Source organism: Chinchilla lanigera, unplaced genomic scaffold (genome assembly GCF_000276665.1).
Source record: "Chinchilla lanigera isolate Chin_1 unplaced genomic scaffold, ChiLan1.0 scaffold00036, whole genome shotgun sequence".
Classification (NCBI taxonomy): domain Eukaryota; kingdom Metazoa; phylum Chordata; class Mammalia; order Rodentia; family Chinchillidae; genus Chinchilla; species Chinchilla lanigera.
The window spans coordinates 18,056,587-18,081,939 of record NW_004955437.1 but is presented as its reverse complement, the minus strand read 5'-3'; the positions used below and the strand labels follow the sequence as shown (position 1 = coordinate 18,081,939).

The 25,353-nt window shown below is 52.8% G+C and overlaps 1 protein-coding gene across 1 annotated transcript in view; it reads right to left on the bottom strand.

Moving 5' to 3' along the window:
• Camk2g (calcium/calmodulin-dependent protein kinase II gamma) overlaps positions 1-25,353 on the bottom strand; it is a gene marked incomplete at its 5' end in the record, with an annotated part of 53,263 nt that overhangs the window by 7,937 nt on the left and 19,973 nt on the right. The window contains 14 exon segments of the mRNA XM_013516755.1: positions 505-553; positions 1,989-2,033; positions 3,174-3,242; positions 5,320-5,352; positions 12,347-12,390; positions 14,271-14,333; positions 16,779-16,821; positions 17,023-17,106; positions 20,073-20,195; positions 20,827-20,921; positions 21,369-21,452; positions 21,873-21,975; positions 22,122-22,194; positions 25,241-25,306. Of these exon segments, the coding sequence (XP_013372209.1) occupies positions 505-553; positions 1,989-2,033; positions 3,174-3,242; positions 5,320-5,352; positions 12,347-12,390; positions 14,271-14,333; positions 16,779-16,821; positions 17,023-17,106; positions 20,073-20,195; positions 20,827-20,921; positions 21,369-21,452; positions 21,873-21,975; positions 22,122-22,194; positions 25,241-25,306 (974 nt within the window).

The following is a 25,353-nucleotide window of genomic DNA, read 5'->3' as shown; positions in this document are numbered from 1 at the left end:
CTCAGTCCTTATCCTGATTTTAAAACTGATAGTTTTGGGGTTGCGGAGATAGTTCAGTAGCACAGCACCTGCCTGGCAAGCACAAGGTCCTCAGTTTGATTCCTGGCACCAAAAAAACAAAACAAAACTGATAGCTTCACATCCTGGGAATTGCCTTGGGAAAACCAGGATGTCCCACTGGGCGCCCGACTTCTGCAGGGACCCAAGATGTCCCTGTTGTTGGACATCACATCATTATTAGCAACAGGAGGTCTGAGCCCCGGGCCCAGGAAGAGCTGATTTAGTGAACCCAGACTTAGGTCAAAGAAGAGAAGACTTTCCCCCAGCCTAGCAACACCAGATGGGGCCTTCTATCTGGGCCCATGGGAAGTTGTTTTCATGTGAAACTCTCTCCTGCAGTGAGCACCAATCCCAGTTCTCAAGACAGACGGGCAGATGCCCAATCATAGCTGAGGCACCGGGGTCACAGCGGGGGTCCTTTCCCCTCCAAGGACCAGCACCTACCTTTGAGGTCCTCGTCTTCTGTAGTAGTGTTGCAGCTCTCTGTAGAGCCCTGTGGGCCAAAAAGAACGTGTTTCTATACACTCAAAGCTTGAAAGCACAAAGGAGCAAGCAAAACAGAAGCAGAGCACTGGCTACTACAAGAAGTGCCACAGGAGGTGCCGTTTCCACTCCTACCCTTGCTTTCTGACTTACAAAACTCTGGGCTCCCAAATGCCAGTCCTACTCTTCCCCAACTGGGTAAATTACCCCATCTACCCAGTCACTCAACAGATGAAAACCTGCAGCGATCCCTGATTCTTCTCGCTTTTTTTGGTCTTTTAGAGACGGTCTCACTATGCAGTTCAGGCGGGCCTTGAGCTCACTTTGTAGCCCAGGCTGGTCTTGAACTCACAACAATCCTCCTGCCTCAGCCTCCTGAGTGCTAGGATTATAGGCATGCGCCACCACGTCCAGCTTTGCTTTCCCTTATGTCCTAATCAACCCATCTAAGATAAAATCTGTTCGTTCTAGCTCTAAAATAAACGCCACGCCTCCCTTCTTAACTGAATAGCTACAGTCTGAGTTCAAACAGCCAGCACCTCGCACCTGAACCACTACGGCACCTTCTAGTCTCCCTGCTGCTTCTGCTGCCTTCTCCCTCAAGCTCTTGCTCCAGAAGTGGCGACACGCATCTTTTACAGCGTGTATTTATGTGACTCCTCTGCTACAAACTGCCAACAGCTTCTTGCTGCTAGAACAGTGCAAACGCCACTACAGGCCTGGCTGCTTTTCCACCAGCACCGCCTTCCTGACTCGGGCCCTGGCTCATCACATCTGCTGTGCTCGACTTTGCAGCCCTCATGCCGGCCAGGCCTCGGCACTTGCAGTCTCTGTCTAGAGCACCAGGGTTCACAGCCCACTGGCTGCCTCCTTCCTGAGCTGCTGGATCAGCATCCCCTCCTGAGAGGCAGTTCCCTGACCATTTAATTAAAGGCCCCATTCACTGTCTCTCTACTTTGGGCCGCTTTCTTCAGAGCACTTCTCACTATTGGATTTTATTTTGATTATTGATTATTCCCCCACCTCCCCAATTTGTAACGTCCTCTCTGTAAACCAGGGCCGAGGCCAATGCTTGGAGGGCTAGTTACATATTTATTAACGTTAGTGAAAACATGCTGTGGGGGTGTATGGCGCAACGGAGCTCTGATTCCACCTCGCTTGTGTTTCCTTCAGCTAACATCTATTCTCACTAAACTTCACAACTCATGGAGGAAGATTCCGTTATTTTCATCCCCAATTTACAGATAGGAAAAGAGAGGTGCAGAGTGGTTAAGTGATCTGCCCAGGGATTCAAGGACAGGACTCAGACTGGTGTGGCCTGGCCTCAGCCAACACCTAGCCTCAGGATGAGGGCTGCAGGAGCCCATCTGCAGGACTCAGACCCAGCCCAGCCGTCTCCTACTGCTCCACAAAGCAGGAGACGGGCTCAGGAGTCACACACTCACCTTGATCCCGTCTGTAGCATTGTGCACCACGGTGGTTTGTGGCTCCTGTGAGAGAAGACAGAAATAACCCTCCTGATTTGAGGACAGACCCACAGCTCTTCCCTGAAGGATCCCACCGTCACCCAAATACCCGCTAGAAAACCTATGACGACCACTGAGCCCAGGCCACCAGCCATCCCCCTGGGATAAATAATCCTGGCCCAAGTGGACTCTGGGGAGGCAGGACGCCCTGGACTTAGGCGCTGTCACTGGGTGCTAAGAGGCAGCAGCCTGGTGAAAGCAGGTTTCCGGGGGCCAGGAGCCTCTGTCCCTGATTCCTGCTGGTTCTGAGGGTTCTTTCTGCACCGAGGTGCCATGAGGGGAGTACATGGAGAAGCCATGGGACTCGGGGCATGGGCAGGGTCCTGACAACAGTGTTCATCAGGGGTACACGGGAGGCAGGCACACAGGGAGAGCAGAATGATAAGGTCTCCCAGAAAGACCAAGGGTGTCCCCTCGGCAAGCTGAACCCAGGGAGCTGCCCACTCTGCCTGCCTCCTGCCTTTCCCAGGTGGTCCTCAAGGTTCTGTAGGAAGCAAAAGGTGTCGCAGGCAGATCACCCCTGCTTCTCTCCCAGTTACCCCCCTGCTAACTTGCTAGTTAGCCTTGCTCTGATTAGCAGAAGGAGCTCTCAGACACAGCACCCCCTGGAAAAGCCTTGAGAGAATTCAGACAGATAGGACTCTCTAGAATCCAGAAACCTGGGCACCATCCAGACATGGGGGACCCCAGCCCTCCTTCTGTCCTTGTCATTGTGAAGAGGAGGCTGAGGCAGGTTCTGCAGGCCTCCAGGAACTGAGGTACAGGTCCCAAGAAAGAGCCTACCCTCTCCTTTAATAAGCAACTCCTTTTCCCAGTCCCTGGAGCAGACCCACTGGGGGCGCTGCTGGGGCTGGGAGGTTTGCCGAGAGCCCTGATTACTCTTCCCCACAACAGCAGAAGGAGCAGGAACAGCCAGCGGTTCTGCCATGCAGGACGGAGCATGGGAAATGAAGGGCAAGGTACCTACAGGGCAGCACACAGAGCAGCCTGCTCTACAGGGGTCAGAAGAGGAAAGAGGCCAAGGAGTCCTGCAGGACAGGGCAAGAAAAGGGAAGGAGCAGGGGCAGCCGGGGCAGGGGCAGAGAAGCTGTAGTCAGGAGGTACCATGGCCGTCTGCAAGGGCGCGGGCTCTTGGGCTGGGCTTACGAGACTGTTTTTGTTGTTGCTCTGTGGCTGAGACAAGAAAACAGATGGTTTAGTTCCTCCTGTGTCACCAAAGCCACTCAGGCTCGACTCCCAGACCTCCCTTGCCCCCAGGCCTGGCCCAGAGGAGCTAGGCCTGAGTGGCCACTGGAACACTCCACAGATGGGAGCCAGGGCTGGAGAGATGACCAGAGTGAGGGCGTGTTTGGAAGGACCCCAGAGCCCTAGCTCTGGAGGCATCCTCAAGATGGGACCAGACAAAGCCTTGTTTTAAAGTATTTCTCCAGAACTCTCTGCTATACAAGGCCATATCATTGCATAGTCAGACCTGACCGAAGAAACTCAGGATCTTCTTCCTACTTTACAGGTGGAAAAAGACAGGGATTTATAAGGAAACAGAACAAGATTCAGAAACTCTGGCTGCCCTGTCTGTGGGCAATCTCCTGCTGCCCATCTACCTGGCACTGACATTTCCTTCCCTATCGGCGTGAAGCCTGCTCTAAAGAGAAGAGGAAGAAGAGCAAGAATGCCTCACCTAGGAGATGGTGTCAGAGAGGATAGGGAGAAAATTCAACTCTGGGTGCAAAACATATCCATGGGCCCCAGGGAGCAAAGGCAAGGCTTCGCTGATCACCTTCTGCCCAGTAAATCTTGGGCTTGATCAGCCGGAAACGAGGGCAGAGCTCCATGGAGGGGCAGGTAAATCTCGGTGGGGCTGTGGCTGTGGTCCGGAATCCAGGCCCCAGGAAACAGCAGGCTGCCCGGCAGGCAGGCCAACGTTCCTAACAGCAGCTCCACCACCAGGGACATTTGCCTTTTAAAACATCATAGACTGGCAGAGCCAGGCAGGGAAGTGGGAAGGCTGGAGAGGAAGAAAGGAGGCCAGTCTCCAGGGCAGTGAGCCATTATCGACGCTCTCTGCCTCTTACGATTCCCTAACAGAAGACAGTCTCACTGGGTGTCCCGGGGGAGTCTCGGCCGCCGAGCAGCCTGATGCCTGCAAGTTATTCAACAGGCAGAGAGACAAATGTGTGGCTGCTGCCTCTGCAGGGCATAATGAGGACGTGTTGACAGCTAGAACATGCTTCTTCCCTGCTAGGACCCACACAGAAGGCATCCAGACTGCCCTACATCCTGCCTGGAGGCCTCCTGGACCAGACCTAACACTATCCACCCCAAACTCAGGGCTACTCCTGGAACCTTGAGCCAGGTACCACATGCTGCAAGACTCCGCGGAACTCTGCAGGTTGGAGAGAGTCCCTGGAGGAACCAGCACGTGGGCCCAAACCCAGGGGAGCTGTTTCTTCCATTCCCACCAAAAGAGAGCAGAGCCCTCCTAGCTCAGCAGTTGACGCTCCCCTCCTGTTCGGGGCTGACGGAAGGTCGCCCCGTTCACAAAGCCCAACTGACACCAACACCTTTGCAGGGGACAAGGACTCCAGGGTGCCTAGAAAGCCTGCAGAGGCTCAGGGTGACACCCAGGTGACCCCATCTTTGATTTTAACGGACAGCTGCATGATGACTCAGATTGCAGAGTTCCCCTTGGTGCCTTGTGTCCCGTGAGAAAGACCCGCGCGCTGCAGTCTGTCAGCTGCTCCCAAGGGCTCGGTGTGCAGGATGAACACTGGGTCCAGCCCGAGAATAGGACTTGCCCAGGGGAAAAGCCAGGTGAGCAAGGCTCAGAGCCAGAGCCTATAGTCCACCCCGGCCCACCACACAACTGCCCACAGGTGCAGGTCTGTGTGCGGCAGCTGCACACATCAGTGAGCAAGGCCTCTCTTCCTGAGTGACAGTGAGTGAGGGTCTCCCTGAGCTTGCCACCTGGCCTGGGTCCCTGCCAGCTTCACTCCCTGCCCTGGGCTGCGGGGAGCCATCCAACCTCCACAGCAAGGGGTGCCGTTCCACACCTTCCAAAGCCCACGTGTGAGGCCGCTGGGTGACCTTGGGCAATGGCCCTGGCCTGGCAGGACAGGCCACACCTGCCCACACGGCACAGACATGCAGTGAGGATGAGTGAAGCGCGCGCACATGGCAGAATGGGTCTGCGTGGCTGGCAGGCGGGCACAGGCAGCATGGAGTGGCGGATGGGTGGGCAGGCAAGGCTCACCATTAGGTGCACGCTGGAACTCGACTTCCTTTTCTGGACACACCACAGCAAAAGGGAAAGAGAAGGGGAAAGAAGAGGTAAGAAGAGAAGCACAGAGACACTGCAGGTTAGTGCCCCAGCACGGGCTCTGCATCATGGGAGAAAGAGCGGAAGAAGGAGACCTGGAGTCCAGCATCAGAGGGATTAACACAGCACGGAGACTGACAGGCGCACCCCCTCCAGACCCTGGCAGGAAGAACTCCGTCAGGGTCACAAACACAGATTTAGTGCATTCTGAGAAGTCTCAGCCTTGCTCAGAAAAAGCTTCTTAAGGAGATTAAGTCACGAGTCTGCAAGGGCAACATCTGGCGGCAGCCAATTTACAGGTCTGGTTTACAAGGTTCGCGCAACTCGAAGCGCATTTATTTTGTCTCACGGTGAGGTCTATCTCTCGAGTGTGCAGCTACCAGGTAAGTAGCCAGAGTTTCTACAGACCTTCCTTAGCTTCAGTCACATCACACTTCAACCCAGAACTCGCTGTACCCCTAAACCACGGTACAGATAAAGATGCGGGGCTTCTGACAATTATGTCACAGTTAAATTTCGGCATCTCCTCCTCTGTTGGGATGGCCATGTCTGTTTGAAAGACCTGACTGACCGGATTCTGTGCTTACTAGAAAATGAAGCAGCACGGGTGCTGGTGATTAAAAGGGCAGTGATCGTACGGACGTCAGCTGTGGGGAATGTTGAAAGCAGGAATTTCTGAGCCTCAGCTTGATGCTCTGGATGTTATGTCAGATGCGAAACGAGCATCAGAATAAAAACCGCAGGGCACCCTGAAAATACACCTCAGGGGACTGTGTCTAAAGGTGAAGGGGCATTACGAATTTTATAAGCACCTCACTGGGAGACAGAAGTTCTCTTGGAATATGTCTGACTGTTGTTCAACTTTTGATTTTTCTTTTTGTGGTACTGGGGACTGAATTCAGTGCCTCACACATGCTAGGAAGGTGCTTTACCACTGAGCTACATGCTTGGCCCTGTTGTCTGACTTCTGTATGTACACTTAGCAACATCGCCAAATACCCAGGGCTGTTCTAGACACAGTAAATTGTTTCTGTCCTCCAGGGGCTAACATTCTACTTTCAAAGCATTTTAGGGGTTGCATCATAATCAAAAGAAAAGGGCTACAGATGTTTAAAAGAACAGTCCATAATTTAGAATTTGGAAAGAAAAACTTAAGTATGATTAGGCTTCTTCTGCATTAGCCTTTTGTATGTGCTCAAGTATGATATTTTACTTCCAAATTATCCCTCAGGAAGAGGGTGTTAGTGGGGCCTGTTGGCACATGCCTGTAATCCCAGCACTTGGGAGGCTGAGGCAGAGGGATTGCCACAAATTCGAGGCCAGGCTGGGCTACATAGTGAGTTAAAGGCCAGCCTGAATTATATGGAGACCCCCATCTCAAAAAAATAAAAAGAAGAGGGTATTGCCTTATATTTTTATCTATCTTTCTTTCTACCTATCACCCTACTCCTTTACCCAAACAGAGTGTTAATGCTCTGAGGGAAAGTCCGAGCGTTACATACCTTGTTAGCTCCACAGTACCTAGCCAAATGCCTTACAGTCAGCAAAAGGTCAGCCATGTGTGCTGCTCCCCACCCCTGCTCGGCTAGGCAGAGCGCAGGTTTCTAACCTGCATGAGTCACCCTGGTGAGAAGTGTCAGGGCACTCGCTCTGCAGGCCCAGTCTTGCTTCCGGTAATTTTCAGGAGCTGGCTGTCAAGGCCACTGCAGTTGTTTTTACCTGCCCCTCGACTTAAGCAGACCTTCAGCTGTCTGCTTCAGCGGCATGGGGGAGATGCACTCTTCTTTCTGAACTGTCCTGAAGGGAAACTCAAGCACACCCTTTTCTGCTCCCAGGCTATTTCCCGGGCTGGTGCACATCTCTGGTTTTCTCTCTGCAACCTTTCAGGGCTTTGCTCTCAGCCAGGTACAGCTGGGCTCCTTCCAACCAGCATGCTGCAGCGCTGTTTAATCACCAGATCACTTTGAAAGAAGTATGTCTCATTTTTCCGTAAAAACTACATACATGGATTTTAAATTTTACACTGGAAAAGGGTTTAAGCCTCCTTTCCATACTTAATTTTCCCCACACTTAAACCAGTGTTCAAACAGTACTTAAGAAAATGACTATAACCTTTTTTTCTCCCTTGCTTACTATTTTTTTCCCTCCTGAAAGCTTGGATGGCATTTCTGGCCTGGGACTAACAGAATGCCAAGTTTTCCTAGATGAGGGGCCTTGGAGCTAAGCATCTGTGGCCTCTTCAGCCTTGCCCTCAGAGGTGGCTCTCCCTTTCCCACAGCCTGAGTCACTGGTATGCCACCTTCAAAGAAACCTAAACAGAACCCAGACTCCCCAGATTCAAGAGCACGAGACAGACTACTGGTCAAAGCCAGGCTAGCGCTTCGAGCATTTGCGGAGAGCTTCCGAACAGCAGGAAACCTGCCTATGCACGCTCAGCAGAAAGGAAGAGCCCAGGAAGCTGCAAGCGCAGGACCTCAGAGCAACTTCACAGGGATCCCTCACAGCACAGGTCACCGCCTTGCCCTTCATGAGAGCCCAGGAAGGCCCACGCCACATCTGCTCAGTGCTCAGTCCCTGTTCTCAGCTCTTTCATGCAACTACACCCTTAACTGCTGTATACCTGTTCCTGAGTTTAAAAGGAACAAATACACAGCAAACAATGGAAAACACAGAAGAGGGAAAAACAAAACCCACCCAAACTCTTTCTGCTCTTCTAGTCTTTTACCTTATGCAATTAAAAATATCTTTATGCGGAGCCTGGTGGTCCATGCCTGTAATCCCAGCACTCTCCGAACGCTCCAGAGGCTGAGGCAGGAGGATCGCTTCAAGACTAGCCTGGGAGGCATAGCGAGTTTCAGACCAGCTTAAACTACATAGCTCGATCCTGTCTCAACAAACAAACAACTCCCCCAAATTTTATAAACTATACTTAAGTTTATGTCTTACTTGAAAAATAAACTATTTTGATCTGAAAGAATATTTTGCTGTACTGATTATAAAAATAAGATATGGTCTAGGTAAAAAAAAAAAAAAGTAGGGAAGTACTGTACAGAAAAATGTGTTTAAAAAAATCAAAGAGCCAGTGTGATGGCTTATCCCGTAATCCCAGCACTCAGGAGGCTGAGGCAGGAGGATTGCCACAAGTTCAAGGCTAGCCTGAACTATACATCGAGACTCTTGCTCTCAAAAAATGCTTCCCCCCATCATCCAGTGAAGTTAAGATAAATTTCAGAAAGCTTTAGTTTTCTCTGCCCACATATTATAAAATGAATAAACATTTACAAACTCACTGCATTTTAAAAAGAAAATGCAGATAATAATGTATTCCTTTACACCCCAGGCTTTTCACTTAATATAAAACAATTCCCCATTAAATTTTTTACTTAATATAAAACATTTCTGTCATTATAGGGTCATGAAAATGGACTTTGTAAGCATATTAAGTGGATTTCCCATAATTATTCCATGGTAGCTTTTGAAATTGTCTCCAGTTTTGTGGCGGTTATAAATAACGTCAGGTTGAACATCTTTCTGCATTCACCATTCCAGTTTTTTTTTTTTTTTGAGACAGGGTCTCCCTACGCAGTTCAGGCTGGGCTTGAGCGCACTTTGTGGCCCAAGCTGGTCTTGAACTCAAAACGATCCTCCTGCCTCAGCCTCCCAAGTGCTGGGATTACAGGTGTGTGCCACCACGCCCGGCTTTTTTTTTTTTTTTGGTACCAGGAATTGAACTCAGGACCTCGCGCTTGCCAGGCAGGCACTTGTGCCACTGAGCTATATTCCCGGCCCCCTTCCCCTATTTTGAATTATGTCTTTTGGAAAATAATTATAAAAAATAACAGGAGAAGAATCACAAAGTAACAAGGTATGCGGTGCTGCACACTTGTTATCCCAGTTGCTTCACAGGCTGAGGTAGGAGGATCGCCAGATTCAAGCCAACCTGGACAACTTAGTGAGACCACATCTCAAAATAAAATTAGAAAGGACTGGGGATGCAGCTTAGCAGTGAAGTGCTTGCCCACCATGTGCGAGGTCCTGGGCTCAACCCTCAGTACCACAAAGAAAGGGGAAAAAAGAAGGCATCTTGCTTCTCGGACACCAGCAAGGCTAAAGTTGTTCTACTTTGCTGTCCAGGTCTCCTCCCTCATCTCCAGATGGTCCATTCACCCTTCATCACCTTTCTACGGGGCTTTAGGGGGATTCTCATTTGTTAGAGAAATGGTTTAATAAAAAGAACTCCCATTACACCTGCTCGAAGTATTTTCTCAGCCCATCTGTCCCTGGCCTTTTAATCTTGGTTATTCCCATCTTAAACACCTGGTTCCTGGCCTCTGGCCCCACCACGCTACTGAAACTTTTCTTCTCAAAAGAGAAGAGCAGAAAACGCACTTCCTGAGCACAGATCAGGGTCAGATACACACGGGGCTACCCGCCCCCCAGATCTCACCTAAGGCGATTTATCTAGTGGTCCTGTCCGCCCAGCCTTCTCCTCAGTGCTCCTGTAGGATCTGACACAGCTGCACATTTCTTGCGTCTGTCTTTCCCCACGTCCTTCGCTGAAACCTCTTCTTTCAGCACCCCAGCTAATTTTCCTTTTTTTTTTTTTATTATTTGAGACAAGGTCTCACTATGCAGTTCAGGCTGGTCTTGAACTCATGGTGATCCTCTTGCCTTGGCCTCTCAAGTGCTGGGATTACAGGTGTGTGTCACCTTGCCCAGCCTACCAAATTTTCTTTTTACTAGATTCTTGTTTGTTTGCTTTTTGAGACAGGACTTCACTATGCAGCCCAGGCTGGCCTTGAACCTACCATAATCTTCCTGCTTCAGCCTTCTGAGCGCTGGAATCACAGGCGTGGCCACCACAGCCAGCTTTAACAGACTCTTAAAACTCTCAGATGCTTTAGATTCATATAGAGGAGGCAGAGTATTAAAATTTACTTGCTGGCTCTGTCTCCTACTCAAGGCCTCTAGAATCTGAATTCCAGGCCACACTCGGGAATCTGTATATTTTTAATTAGTTCCTTGGACTAATCTTTCTTTTCTGGAGTGGGGGTGTGCTGGGAATCGAACTCAGGACCTTACCAGGCAGGCGCTGCACCATTGAGCTAAATCCCCGGCCCGCTTGGGCTAATCTTAAATCAGCTGCAGTAGACATTCATCTCTGGCACCAGCATCTAGGCATGTGCTAGAAGTCTCTTAATGCCTTTTTTCTTTTGGCAGTGTGGGGCTCAAACCCAGGGCCTCGCATATACTAGGCAAGCACTCTACCTCTGAGCCGTGTCCCCGCCTAACCCAGCTGTATTCTGGACCTCTCTCTATCATATGTCCCATGTTCCATTTGGGCAAAGAACGTTAATATGATGAGAATTCATAAAAATGTTTTGTTGTTTACAGGTTACAGAATACAGTCCCCCTTAAGGAGAAATACATGTAAGTATTTAACTGAAAGTTTTTCTGCCCTGCCCTCACCTCCAATTCCACACCCTAGATGCGGTCCCTGAACTGCTTCCAGTCTCGCCATCTCCCTCAGTTTTCTCTAGGGACTCTTCTGCACAGGCTTCCCGGTCCGAACCACCCACAGAGGGTCAGTGGTCGGGCTCCGCTGTTTCCCAGCGTGCCCGTTTTCCCCTTCCTAAGCCAGGTACAAGCTCCGCCACCTACTCTGGGTGCCCCTCAGAACTGTGTCTGCTGCTAGATCTCTGGCAGGTATGTCAGACACCTTGTAAAGACGGACTCATTTAACCCCTCGCCAGGTAGAAATATCCAAAATCTCTCTCCAAAGAAAACTAGCCCCATTTCCTAACTTGGCGCCGCCTAGAAACTTGCACTCAGAACCAGGTGGCCCCTGGCCCCCTCTACAGGAGCAGGCGTGCGCAGAGCCCAAGCTGCCCTCACAGGCAGGACACAGGCAAGCATGCAGAGAAGGACGGACAGAGGGAGGGCGGGCAGGGATCGGGCATACGTGTGCACCTCAGCTGTGGACCCAACACCCAGGGACAGGCTCCACTCAAACTTTCACTGGAGAGCTCAAGGTGTGCATAATCTCCTGATTTAAGTTCTCTGTGGTGTAAGTTACAGGCTTCCTGACAGCGTGAGTGTCCCAGTGCCAGGACCCTTCTGCCTCCAAGGCGTCTGCTCACCCCTTAGGCCTGTGCGGACCCCTCTTCAGCTCTCCGCACTTCAGCCCTGCAGCCCCTCCAGGCAGGGCTTCTTAGTGGTCCCTACTCTTGTCTGGATCCCAAAGGAAAGGCTCCCTCTCCAGAGGGGAAGGACCCATGATACACCATGTCCTTTGCTTTTTCCTGAGTAGCCTGTCCTCCAGAAAGCTGAAGACACTTTCATTTAGTGGTAACTACATGGATTCTGGAAGTAGTTTACAGGTGAAGAAAAACTCCCCAAGGATAGTGGCTTCAGGTTTCAGCCCTGTACCCTGCCTGAGTCATCCAGGCAAACTTTACTTTCATTTGATTAAAAGGATGAGCTTTTAAAAGAAAAAGAAAGCCAGGAATGGTGGTGCATGCCTATAATCCCAGCAACGAGGGAGGCTGAGGCAGGAGGATCATCATGAGTTCCAAGCCAGCCTGAACTACATACTGAGACCCTGTCTCAAAAAAAGAGAACAAAAAGATTAACCAAATGGCCCAAAACCGCCAGAGAGTCATGCCCTCGAGATGAGACCCATGTGTGGAAGTCAGGTTCAGGATCAGCTCAGGCAGGACACTGTAATGGGATGGCTTCCCCGGCGTCTTCACCACCAGCCAGGGCCAGGAGACACCTTTCCTCCTTCCCTCTCAGGCCAGTGGAACCTGCTGCTCAAGCACAGAGCCTTCTGAGGTAAAGCAGCATAGCAAGGATAGGAAAGTTCCCCAGGGCAAGGGGGAGCAAGGTGCCTACAACTCCCTCGAGTAACTGCTGGGAGAGAGAGGCCAGTCTCTGGGCAGGGGGCTGGAGAGACACCTACCTTGACGCCGCCGTCTGACTTCTTGTTCAATAGGCTTTTGGCAGCTGTGAAAACAAAGAGGAAAGTCAGGGCTTCTGCATGGTACCGGCGCCCCAGCCTGAAATCCGGAAGCCGGATCTGCAAGAGACTGCTGTGTCCGACAAGGGGCCCGAAGGAGGCCCTTCCCAGGAGCCTTCCGCAGGAAGGGCCTCCGGAGCGCGTCAGGACCCTGCAGGCGGCACCCCAGGATCTCCTCTGGGGAGGACGCTCGGTGGACACAGACACCCTGTGCTTGGAGGAGAAACCACGTTCAGTACTGGAGCTGCCTGGGGCCCAGGGCGAAAGCCAGGGGGCTCCATCCCTAGCAGCCACGGAGGTTCTCTGGACGGCCACACTGGTAGGATGCAAGACATCTCCGGAGTGTTCTCAAGAGACAGAGCCACAGTTCACGAAGGAGACCAGACGCGAGGACAGACAGACACAGAAACCAGGACCACCTACAGGAGGGTGTTGCCAGGGGGTAAAGCCTTCTCCAGGGAGGACCTCACCAGGTTTGCTGGGTCCTAGCTGCCACCCTTTACCCATATTTTCTGGACCCCTGAGCAAGGACTGGGCAGAATAATCAGCTGTCAAACAGGTTCCAGGCAGCCAGAGTAAAGCTCAAGACCGATGAGCTCTGCACCAGAGGGCTGCTAACACCACAGTCCAAAGCTGCGGCAAGGCAGCAGACAGTGCCGGGCGAATCCTGGGAGGCCCAGGGAGAGGGGATCAGCCTCCGACCGTCTGATCCACCTGGGCTGCCCCGGGTTTGAATCTTGGTTCCCCCACTTGCTAGCTGCATGACCCGAGGTGAGTTACTCAGCCTCTCTGAGCCTCTGTTTATTCTTTAATCTCCGAGATGGGGTAAAACAGGATCAAGACCACAAGATATCAGTGGGGATCCATCGCTTGAAAGGCACTCAGCCGAGCGCTAGTAAGTGAAATTACTCATTAACCACTCCTGTCACTATTTTGCCACCCTTTCGTCCTTCAGGTGGCTACTGCTACCTGAGCTGTTTCATCTTTCTCCAGTGAGAATAGGAGTCCTTCCATCATGAGATTCTGGTTCCAAAAAACGACCTTTCGTCCTACCTCAGTCATGCTGGATTTGAAAATGACTTTTTTTAAAAAAAAACATTAATTGTAAGCCTGGCTGAAGGCTTTGCAAACATCAGCCCATTTTCAACCCTGGTTGCCCACCGGCATTACCTGGGGAGGTTTTAAAAAATACCTGTGCCCGTCCCACTGGCTCAGGCCTCTGATTTCACCAGTTGGGCATGGGCCCTGCACAGGGGTGGGTCATGACTTCCCAGGCTGCCTTATCTGGGCAGACCACCACCCACGGTCTTAGGCATCGCCAGTCTGTTTGTTCTCCCCATTAGAGATGAGAAACCATGGCCAGGAGAGCTGACAAGACTTGCTCAGGATGTGGCAAGGCTAGGACCCAAACCCAGGGGTGGCTGACTCCGAGGCTGCTGCCCTCCACTGCCTTTCAGACCTGGAGGCCTGCAAACACCAGGCTTCACAATTTCGAGGGGCCTGGCTTTCTCTGGGGTGTCCTCCACAGTGCTGCCGATTAGTCCTAGCACCAGCTGACTCCAGGCCTCACAGGGCTCATGGAAGGTCAGGCCCTTGGCCACTGGGAGTAAAGGCTCTACTGCCCAGCTGCATGTCCCAGGCTGTTGCCTCCTGGGAGTTGGCAAGCGCCCAGCATGCACAGCTGGTTAGGGGGCTCCATGACACCAATGCGCTCGCAGATGCCAAGGTAGGTGGTCCGTATATCATGCCCATCTCAGCCCGCAAGCATAGGACTCGCCTCCCTCGTGAGTGGGCCTGGCATGCTGGCCCTCCTGGTGGGTTGGCAGGGAGCCGAGGCAGGCGGTCGGGGAGGACGCATGCCACATACCTTGCCCGGCCAGGCCGGCGGCGCTCGCGGCAGGCGAGGCGGGGGCGGAGCTCTGCCTGCCAACTGAGGGGATACAGTCTCTCAGTGCACAGAGCCGCCGCAAAGCCACGGGGGCCCATCAGCAGCGAGCATGCCCCAGCGCGAGGGCCCAGGCGGCGTGGCCAAGCCAGCCGAGCTGGGGGAGCAGGGGCGCCGGGGGCAGGCCGGTGGGGCAGGTGCAGCCAGCCCTGCAGCAGTCTGGGGCTGGAGAGGACCAGGCTTGGACGGGACACCGGGGGTACCAAGCCTCCGCTCTGTGGAAATGGCTCCGGTGCTTGTCCCGTGACCACCGCAGGTGAGGGTCACAGGGAAAGCCTGACCTGGTGAGAGGCAGGTGCCCCTTCTGGGTAACTGAGTCACCCGTGCTCAAGGCTGTGCGGATGCTGAGCTCCACACTTGGACTTTCCCCCCTTGGGACCTAAATGACAGCCTGGGGCACAGAGCGGCCCCTTCTCTCCCTGAGTCCAAACAACAGGGTGGTGGACCCTCAGGCCCAGCCAGGAGGGCACGGCCTCGAGCTCTGCAGAGACAGACCTTCGCTCTCAGGGGAGAAGGCCAAGAGAGGCAGCTATCCTCAGGCTGCATTTCACAGTGTGCTGAGGGTGGAGATGTCCAAGAAATGAGCCCCCAGAAAGAAAACAAAAGCTGCCCAGGCCATGCGTCCAGGGAGCCCTGACTTCATGACTAACCAAGCTACTACCGGCTGGGGCTAAGCTGCACCCCATGTTAGGGCTCAACTCAGGAACACCCTGGCTTGTGCCAAAGGAAAACACAGGTGCCTTTTCTTTTTGGTGACACCTGTAGACAGCACCTTCTGCAGAAGCTTCCAGAAGCAGACCCGTCCCACCGTCAGGGAGAGCAGGCTACCCTGGAACGCTTGCAGTATTTTTTTTTTTTTTTTGCCTCCTCTGACCCAGTGCGAACTGAGCTCAAAGACCAGAGGAGGTCTGGGCAGCAAGGACAGGAGGCTCTTTAGAGATGAACTAAAGTGTCTGTCTTAGCAGAGAGCCTGATTTCCTGAAACCAGGACAGCAATTTCCTGAAGTGGGGTTGGGGGGCTGGTGTGGGGGCCAGGCCACGGGACAGGGCGCTTGCTATCGACTGGCCAGGCTGAAAAGCGGGAGTCTGCCTTCACATTTCTTCAACTGGGAGAGGACAGAGGAGAGCTCCCTCTCGGGGTGGCACAGGGACGTCCTTGAGTGTCCTCCACAAAGACTCCTAAGCCCAGAAGGCAGAAGCTGCGAGTGACTAAGAGGACAGGAAGCACAGCATGGGGCGGGAGCTCCAGCTCTGCGGGAGGCGGCCACCGCTCGCCCCTGCACCCCTGCGTGAGGGCGGAGTCCGGGAGCTCAAGAGTCCCCTCTCAGGTACCCAGAACAGAATGAACCTCTACGCCAGGGTCACAGGGGATGGGCCCGAGGCGGGGCACTCCCTGGGCTCCCTATCCAGTGCTGACGCCTGCGGCCCGCGGCTCTCGGGCAGGGCGTGGAAGCCCTAGGCCTTCCTGCCCGCGGCCGCTTGCGAGCGGGTTACCTGGAACAGCACAGCTGAGCCCGGCGCGACTCAAGCTGAAGGGAGCCACCCCTGCCCAGAGTGGCCACCCGCTCTGGCCGGTGGCTGGTGTCCCCGCACAAGCCCCTCTCCATGGCGGTGCAGGAGGAAAGCGAGGGAGGGAGTCTGTTAGGAGGAGGAGAAGGGAGTCTTGAACCAAAACAGCGAGGTTAGAGGGAAGGAAGAGGGGCGCGGGCAAGCTGGGGTGGTTAAGCCTTGACGTTAGTCTTTTCCTCACAGAGGGGCCTCTGCGCTCCCAGTGGAGGGCAAACAATGAGAGGGTGTGGGTGAGAGCGGGGTCAAAGGGCAGTGGAGTGTCTTGCATCTTAAAAAGAAATGTCAAGTGTTGATTTACAAATTACTGATTCCCAACTCTCCCAATTCCTTGTGCAGGTTTAAGCAGGTTCCTCTCTCTCCACCTGCGGGTCTTTATTTGTTCACTTTTACAGCTAGCGTCACAGGGAATATTTTAAGTGCGGGCCTCTGTGAAAGGTTTAAATGTCTGAAGTAATTTCTATTAGTCATCTCTACTGGGACACAACAAAATAAGAGATCGTCCTAGTCGGGAGCAATCGAGAAGACTTACTATACCTCATCTCTTTCCTCCAGCACATCCTCCAATACCCTAGACTGGCCAAAATCTTAAAAGAGCTGAGAGTCTTCAGAGAATTAAATAAGAATGCACAGGGAGCAGGCACGCTGAGGCTGAACATGCTACTCCTTGGGAGGGTCTAGGGAATAGAATTCATAAATCTGAGCCCAAGCATAGGCTGCGTGCCCTCCCGCCAGGACTTTTCATAACAGAAGCCCCTCAAAACAGGATCCCCTTTCATCCCGCTCGAGGCGCTGCCTGACAACCGCTCTATTCCTGACCCACTCACCTCCGCAGGATTAAAATGTACAGCTGGGAACACGTACCTGAAAAGTTTCTGGACACAAGCATGGTCGTGAGGATGGCACCCTGGGGAAAGAGGAGAGTCCTGTGAGTTTGTCCGGACTCGAAGAATGGCTTGCCCGGCTCAGGCAAAGGCAGCTCCTGGCCAGAACTGGCAGACATTAGCTTTGTGGCACCTCTGACACGCAGCTTCCTAGCCTCGCTCCAGCCACGCGGGGAGCTCCCTTCTGTGACGGGTACAGCCACACCGCACACGGCAAGGCTCACCTTCAGTTTCCTCCGGGCGTTGAACTTGCGCAAGCACTCCACGGTCTCTTGGCGGTGCATCATAGAGGCCACGGTGGATCGTTGCTGGAACCAGAGACAGGGCCGTGAGTCCCCAACCCAGACCCTCTTCCCTCTTCACCTCAGTCCTGGCCCCGCCACAACTGCTCTGAAGATGAAATGAGGCCACAGATAGGAAAATGCTTTTAGAATAAAAGCACTGCCGTAAACCCAAGGTTAAGTCAGGACAATCTGAATATGAAAACACCAATAACAGATCCTAGATGCAGCACTGCAATCTTCGGGCAAGGGAGGCCACGCATGGGAGGGAGTGTACTATGTGCTGTGGTCCTGGTTGCTCCTTCCGCAAGTGTCTATGCACATCTGCTGGGGCTCAGATTCCGCACGGTGAGAGAAAAGGCGGGTTCCCGCTCTCCACAGAGAACTCGCACTCCGAGAGCTCCTCCCAGCCCAGCACAGTCCTGAGAAGCTGTGATCTGAAAAGCTGGAGATCTCTGCCTTGAAGCGTCAATTCTCTCCATCATTTTGGACAAAAATTCCTCTTCACTGTATTTACGGCTAACTTCCCCGTTTCCTTCAGCGGTCTATCAGAAATGGTCCACGTTTCCTTGAGGGCGTAGGGTCCACCAATACAGCATCAATTATTCCACAACAGCAAACACAGTGATATCCACAGGCCTGCAGAGGGTGGGGCCTAGGAAGATGACCCAGGATGTAGCACTTTCCCAATTCACAAGTGCCTGCTTGAAGTGGCTCAGCACCCCCTTTGCTATTGCTGTCTTGGCCAGTCTGTCTGTAAATGAAATACCAGGACCCACAGCCTGCTGCCCACAATCCCACAATCTCTACCCCACCCGACCACTCCCTTTCCTGGCTCCTGAAGAAACTCTCCGTCTTCTCTACTTTCCTCAAGTCTGTCTTTCTGCTTCCTCCCCCTCGGTGCAAACGTCCTCACATAGAAAGGAGCGCCTGCCAGGCACACACTGCTTCCCCCTTCAGCCCTGGCCCACGAGCAGCTCATCTCCGCCCTCCCCAGCCTCCTCACTGCTCCCCAGACCCAGCGTGGCCCCTGTAGCCGGTCGCAGGCGCAGGAGTCCTCTCTTCTTGCTGTCAGATTTGCGCTCCTCAACCAGCCAATATTCCCAACCCCTTCCTCTGGACTAGATTCCTCTCTGTGGCCTATACATTACATCCAAATTCTCCTTAAACAAAATCTTTAACAACTGGTTGGAACCAGAGCACGTTATGTCAAGTGAAATAAGCCAGACACAGAAAGACAGGTAGCACAGGCTCTCTCTCAGACATGGAAGTTTAAAAAAGAAAAACGTCCGTCTGAACAGACGCTGCACCCAGTGAGTACAAAACAAAATGCTCTTCTTTTCTCACAAATTAGCTCCTGCTCTGGGGCAGTGACTGGTACCACCTTCTGCTTGATGACCATCTCAAAACCTGCAAGTCCCCCTAGGTCCCCATCTCTCTACATACAACTGGTCACAAAATCTTCTAGATTTCATGTCCCAAATAACTTTTTTTTTTGTCTTTTGGAGATAGGGTCTCACTATGCAGTTCAGGCTGGCCTTGAGCTCACTTTGAGCCCAGGTGGGCCTCAAACTTGCAAAGATTCTCCTGCCTCAGCCTCCTGAGTGCTGGTTTTACAGGCGTGTGCCACCACACCTGGCTTCCAAATAGCTTTTGAGTTCATCTGCTTACCATCCTCAGCACCCCCTCATCTCTGCCCTTGGCTGAGACCCAGTCTGCCGAGACCCTGTCTGGGCTTAGACAGCTCCAGCAGCTTCCTGAGTTCTCTGCCTCCAGGCTCTTTCCTCACCAATTCCATTTTCTTTTCTTTTTTTTTTTTTTTGTCTTTTGAGACAGGGTCTCATTATGCTGTTCAGGCTGGCCTTGAGCTCACTTTGTAGCCCACGCTGGTCTCAAACTCGCAACCATTCTCCTGCCTCAGCCTCCTGAGTGCTGGGATTACAGGCGTGCGTCACCACGCCTGGCCTGTCACCAATTCCACTTTCTACACAACTTCCAAAGTGCTCTTTCTTAAATGCAAATTTCACATTCTCTTTAAAGCCCTTAAATAGTTTCCTATGCTTTCCGAATGAAATCCCAACTCTTCAGGCAGAAACTGTGTGTCATGGAATCTTTCTGGCCCTGTTGTCTCGCATTCCTACCGTCAGCCTCATCAACTACCAAACTACTTAACATTCCTTAAACTCGACAATTTCCCATGGCCTCTCGCTCCAGCCCATGCTAACCTCTGTCTGCAGGGTGACATCTTGGGGAACTCTTAGTCATCTGACAAGAAGCAGGACAGAGGCCACTTTCCCCATGAAGCCTGCAGTGACGCCATGCCTATCAGGGCCAGCAGGAACTTCTGCACTCCTGTCGCGTACTTTTGCACACGGTCCCGCTGTAGCATGGTTGCCTGTGTGAGCACAGTCTCCCCAGATCTGTAGGGCAGGGACCACGCCACATTCATCTTTGTATCCCTAGCACCTGCCTGGCGACCGCATCCAAGAGGCATTCAGAAAACACAGGAAAGGACAAACAATGAATGCATTACGGTTGTCAGGATGGCTAACCACCAAATCCTCTGCGGTGTCATAGAGAACTGTGTAAGAAAGCACGGCACGTTGACCATACCGACAGCCTGGGAGGGTCTTGCAGCCCGGGAGCTCCAAGAGTGAGCTTTGGGGTGCTCTTTGCAGCAGCTCAAAGGACACTTTCGTTTATCGATGGGTCCTGGTCCTGGTACCAGGGGAGCTGGGAATTCACCTTAGGTTCTGTCAGCTGCTTTCTACATTGTCAGCTACCTCAGTCTGCAAGGGTCTCCCTGGGCCCTCACTCAAGAACACAGCCTCAGAAAAAAGACGAGCAAAGGCCTGTGAGCCCCTCTGTCTCTCAGTCCTTGGCCCCACTCAGCCTGCCACTCAAAGCCCAGGGTAAAAAGGTGACTCAGGAGGGTACTAAGCGCAGGTGGAGGGCCATCCTGGAGCTTCAAGACCCGCAGTGAAGAAACTTACGCAGACCCATGGGTGCTTGAGAGCCTGGTCAGCTGTGATGCGCTTCGCTGGGTTTATGGTCAGCATCTGATTGATCAAGTTCTTGGCTTCAGGGGTCACCGTGTCCCATTCTGGTGACGGAAACTAAGGAGCAGGAACAGGAGAAGGAGGGATATGAAATCTGTGTGCCTCACTCTGAAACAGGCTGTGTCTTCATTTCAACTCCTATCCTTGGCATACTCTATGGTACTCAAAGCTGCCTGACAGAGGTGGAGAAGCCCTGGGAATATTACAGAACCTGTGTCAACGTAAAGACTGGAAAAGAAGACAGACTGGTCATAGTTAAAACGCCAGAGTATTGGATTGGAGCAGCAAGGCAACTCCAACACTCTGATTCAACTCCACCTCAGGCGAAAAGAGACTCGTTGATATGCCCAAGGTACCACGGCAGGGCAGGAGCCTCTGGACTTCTCATCCCTGTGACACAGCATGTCGTGCGGCTTCTCCATTCTTTACAATAAACATCAAAGAGCTTTAGTGGGTTTCCTACTTTTATAGTTACTAAGAATGATGTTAAAAAGAAAAAAAAACTGTTTCCCAAAAAAAGGTGGCCAGAACTAAGTCTTCTACGGGCATCCCTGGGCGGTCAGAGTCCCCTCACAATCCTGTATCGCATGATGCACTAATCCTGCCCGCTCCCTTGGACAGAGCGAGAGGGGCGGAAAATCTGCCCCTCCCGATGTGCTTGCTGGGCTCTCAGAAAAGCAGTCCTTACATCGTAGGCTCCGGCCTTGATCTGCTGATACAGCTTGTGCTGATCCTCATCCCAGAAGGGAGGGTAGCCCACCAGGAGGATGTACAGGATGACCCCTAGGAGAGAGAACACACAGGTCGCTGGGGTCAGCCACTTCCTTCCCCGAGCAGCAAAGAAAGGCCATGCGGGGCTCAGAGTCTCCCGGAAAGGCAGGGGTCAGCCCGGAGTTAGACGCGGACGCCAGCAGATAACGTTGTGCCGCCCGCCCCTCCTACTGTGCCTCACTCCTCCCGTGACCAAGTCGCGTCAGAGATTCGCCTCGATCTATCCTCTAAGGCGTGGGCAAATCTTTCTCCAAGAACGTGGCAACACAATCCAGGAAGTCACTTGGAGAAGAGGGTGTGATGGGAACAGCCCTCCCAGGGGGACAAGAGCAAACACTGCGATTTCACATACACCAGGCACTGGTGGGACCCGCAAGGAATAGCGATGCCTCTTTCTCGCCAGCACTGGAAGCCGAGGGCCCTTAACACGGAAAAGCTGAGGGCGTGGAATGGGCTTACCGCAGGCCCAGATATCCACAGGTTTTCCATAGGGATCTTTCCTCAAGACCTCAGGGGACAAGTAACCTGGGGTGCCAGCAAAACCTGTAGCAGAAGAGAGGGCGGAGGCACACTGAACCCACTTTCTTAGTAAATCCCTATCAGCCATTTCCCCCAAAGCCCTGCTCCTGCCTGCTGTTTTTGCTACGTAAGTTCTCAGCACACAGGCTGCAAGAGGTGGCAGGCCGAGCTTCTTGTACTTCCTGGAATCTAAATAAGAGGGCAATCTGGGTGCCTACCGGGAACGCCAGCACCTCCCTGGAGGCAGCAAGCACGCACTGCTGACAGCAGCCAGACTCACTGTACTGAGTCATGAAGGGCCAGGAGGGATCTCAGTGCCCTCCCGCCCTTCTCCACTCTCCGAGGACCATTAAAGGTCTGGCTTCTAGTTCTGAAAGAGGAAGGCAGATCAGGAAGAGGAGGAAGGGCGGGGGTTGCATTCCGGGAAGACGGGGTAACCCTTACCAAACCAGGCCTGCTGCTCTCCCTGCACTTCGATAGCGAGGCCGAAATCAGCCAGCTTGACAGCAGCACCCTTGCATTTACTCGCCAGCAGCAGATTCTCAGGCTGCAAAAGGAACAGGAGGACCTCATGAGGCACCTACACTGTAGCCCACAGGGAGCCCAGTCTGGGCCCACGCAGTACCACTACCTGGCACCAGGTGGCGCCAACACATCACAAGCGGAGGCACAGCAGGTGAACCCCAGCAGTACCTTCAGATCCCGGTGGACAATGTCATGCTGGTGAATGTGGTTAACACTCTCCAAAATCTGATGTATACAGTGGCTGAAAAAGCAGGAGGAGGAGAAATGTCAGTTAAACCCACTCATCCAAGACTACACGCTGGGGACTAAAAGCAAGTACCAGGTTCACAGAGGTAGACACCATCTAGCTCAACCTATTCTATTTTTTTTAATGGACAAATAATAATTATATCTCTGGTATGATTACCTCATCTCACTGGTGTACCTATCACCTCAAATATGTACTATTTCTTTGCTGTGAGGACATTTAAAATCGTGAAGCTATTTTGAAATATAGATTATTACTATCATCGCCCCAGACCAAAACCTACTCCTCCGATCTGAAACTGCACCCACTGACCAGCGCCTTTCCTTTCCCCACCCACACCCACTGCAGTCCCTGGTAACCACTGTTCCACTCTATGAGATCATCTTTTTCAGATCCCACATGGAAGTGAGACCATGCCATATTGTCGTTCTGTGCCTGGCTTATTTCACTCAGCATAATGTCCTCTGGGCTCATTCATGTGTTCTAAGTGACAAAATGTGTAAGGGCTAAATAGGATTCTAAATTTATAGCATTATACATATACATATGAAATACATACTTCCAAACAGTACCCTATTATACATTGTGCACACACACCCACAGAGGTATGCAATGCCCATCTACCCCATGTTTAATATCTGTTCATCTGTTGACAGACACATGTTGTCTCTACCCCGGTTACTGTGAGTAATGCCGCAGTGAACGTGACAGCACAGACATCTCTCCGACATACTGCTTGCGATTGCTTTGGGTATTTACCCAGTAGTGGGACTGCTGGATCATATGGTAATTCTATTTTTAGTTTTTCTGAGGAACATTCATACAGTTTTCCAAAAAAGGCTATTCTAATTTATAATACCAACAGTGAATAAAAGGGTTCCCCTTCCTCCACATTCCCACCAACACTTACTTTACAGAAAGGGAGATGGAGGTCCCGGTACATTAAGGGGTTTTTCCAGAGTCACTCACTACACGGCAGAGGAGCCGCGAGAACTGAGGTCCGCCAGGGCTCCTTCTGGCCGGACAAGTCCAACACAACGAGCTTGTTTCCCAAAGCTCAGGAGCGGCCCCAGACTCCTGCGAAGGTTAAGCCCGTCCAACCCCTCCATTTTCACTTTCCCTCCCCTTACGTACGCTGCTCCTTCGCGCATGTGTGGAGGTACTGTGGCTCAAACCCACACCCCCGCTTTTCATTTTGAGACAGGGTCTCACCAAGGTGCCCAGGCAGGGGTTGAACTTGCCATCCTCCCGTCTCAAAGTGCTGAGATTACAGGCGTGTGCTACTGCATCTGACTGTATTCTGTCCCTGGAGAAATGGCTCTTGAGAGTCCAGCTAAGCCACCTACGTTGTTTTGGCGATGGGTTTATTTAAACATTTGCTGAGTGTCCCTAAGGCAGACAGCACAGACAGAACAACAAGACCCAGCAGCTGCCCTGAAGTTTATCATCCAGCAGAGGAGATTAAGGAAGTTTCAGAAACAACCCATTTGTGGGGGCTCCAAACAGGCCACCTGAGGAGCATTTCTGGTGAATCTGCACACAAACACTAAGTTACATTCGGCCGCTGTTCTCAGAACAGACGCGAACCTTCCTGCCAGCCCTGTGGTCAAACTCCTGGCAGGAAGCACGGGCAGGCTAGAGCAGTGGCTTTCAACTGGGCACGAGTTTACCCCCCAGGGGACATGTGGCACTGTCTGGAGACATTTCCGGTTGGTACACCCTGGGGAAGGGGAAGACGCATCTACTGGCCAGGGGTGCTTCTTAGTGCCTGACACGCTCCCGACCAAAAATTATCCAGCCTCAAACGCCAAGGGCGCGGAGGCCGGGAAGCCTGAGCTCCAGAACAGATGCCCGGCCATCAGGTACGCTGGGGAGGGCTGCAGAGCGTCTGGGCGTTCGGGGGCAGCTGCCTGTACTTCTGAGTCCTTTCTCTAAAATCCGCTGCTGGGGCTCCTACAGAGCCAAGGGACTGTACTAGGCCCCTAGTGGCCAGGGCTCAGGCCTCCTGCGGGACAGAGCCCAACGGTAGGCCAAAGAGACTTTGGGCCGAGCTGCAGAGCTGAGTCTCCACAGAAATGTATAATTAGAACACAGCCAGGCTAGTGGAGAGAGCCTTCTGGCCTAAAATGGCAAAAGTGCAAAGTGTCCCAGCAGAGCCAGGCCAAGCCCACTGGTACAGTCTCCCCTCCCCCGGCTCAGCTCCCAGCGCTCCTGCCGCCTCCTCCCGCCCACAGCCTGGTCCTCCCCTGCTGGCACTGGAATTCATCTCCCCACTTGAGAATTTTTCCTGAGGCTGAAGCATCTGAAGTTGATCAGCAAATACAGGCCGCTCAGGGTTGAGGAACTCGTGAGCAGGCGGTGCTCCCCGACTCTCCAGAGGCAGCCTGGGTGCCACACGAGCCAGATAAGCTAAGGCAGGATGATCAGAACCAGGCTGTAAGGACGTCACTCTCAGGGCGAAGCGGGGAAGGGAGGAGCCAAGGCAGGAAAGGTAGGCCCAACCCGGCCCCAGGAGGTGGCTTTCGGCTTGTCACACGAAGGAGCCACCAGGGCCAGGTGACAATCCCCCAGCTGGAGGGTCGTACGTTGAAACTGGTCACAGCGCTCAACAAGGTGACAGAGGCTGCAAGCTTGGGAGGTGGCTCCCTGGTTTTAGACTCCATGGGGACAGCAACCACGCTTCCTCCGTCTCTGCTACGCCACAGCCTCGGCCCGAGGCCTGGGGCGTACTGGGATTTGTCCGTGTCAAAAAGACAGGGAGAGCGGGCCCTTGGGGATGATGGTGAGCACACAGCCACACAACGAGAAAGTATTTCTGGGGCGACAGGGCGAAGGAGACCTAGAAGGGGCTTCACAAAATACTCCTTTGGGTGAGTCTTTGACTTCTAATATTGCCCACAGAATGGAGCCCTAGTCCAGCTCTACACAACTGCTGTCCAGACAAGAGCGCCTCTCATCTTCCCAGAGAGGCACGAAGCCTATTCAAACAGGCACGAGGCGGCCCCCCAAGGGGGCCCAGCCTTCTTCCAGTCCGTCTCACCTGGCATCTGCTTCACTGTAGTACTCCCTGGCCACAATGTCTTCAAAGAGCTCCCCGCCAGTAACACTGTAACCAACAGGAGAAGAGGTCAGAGGAGGCGGCATCCCATGACC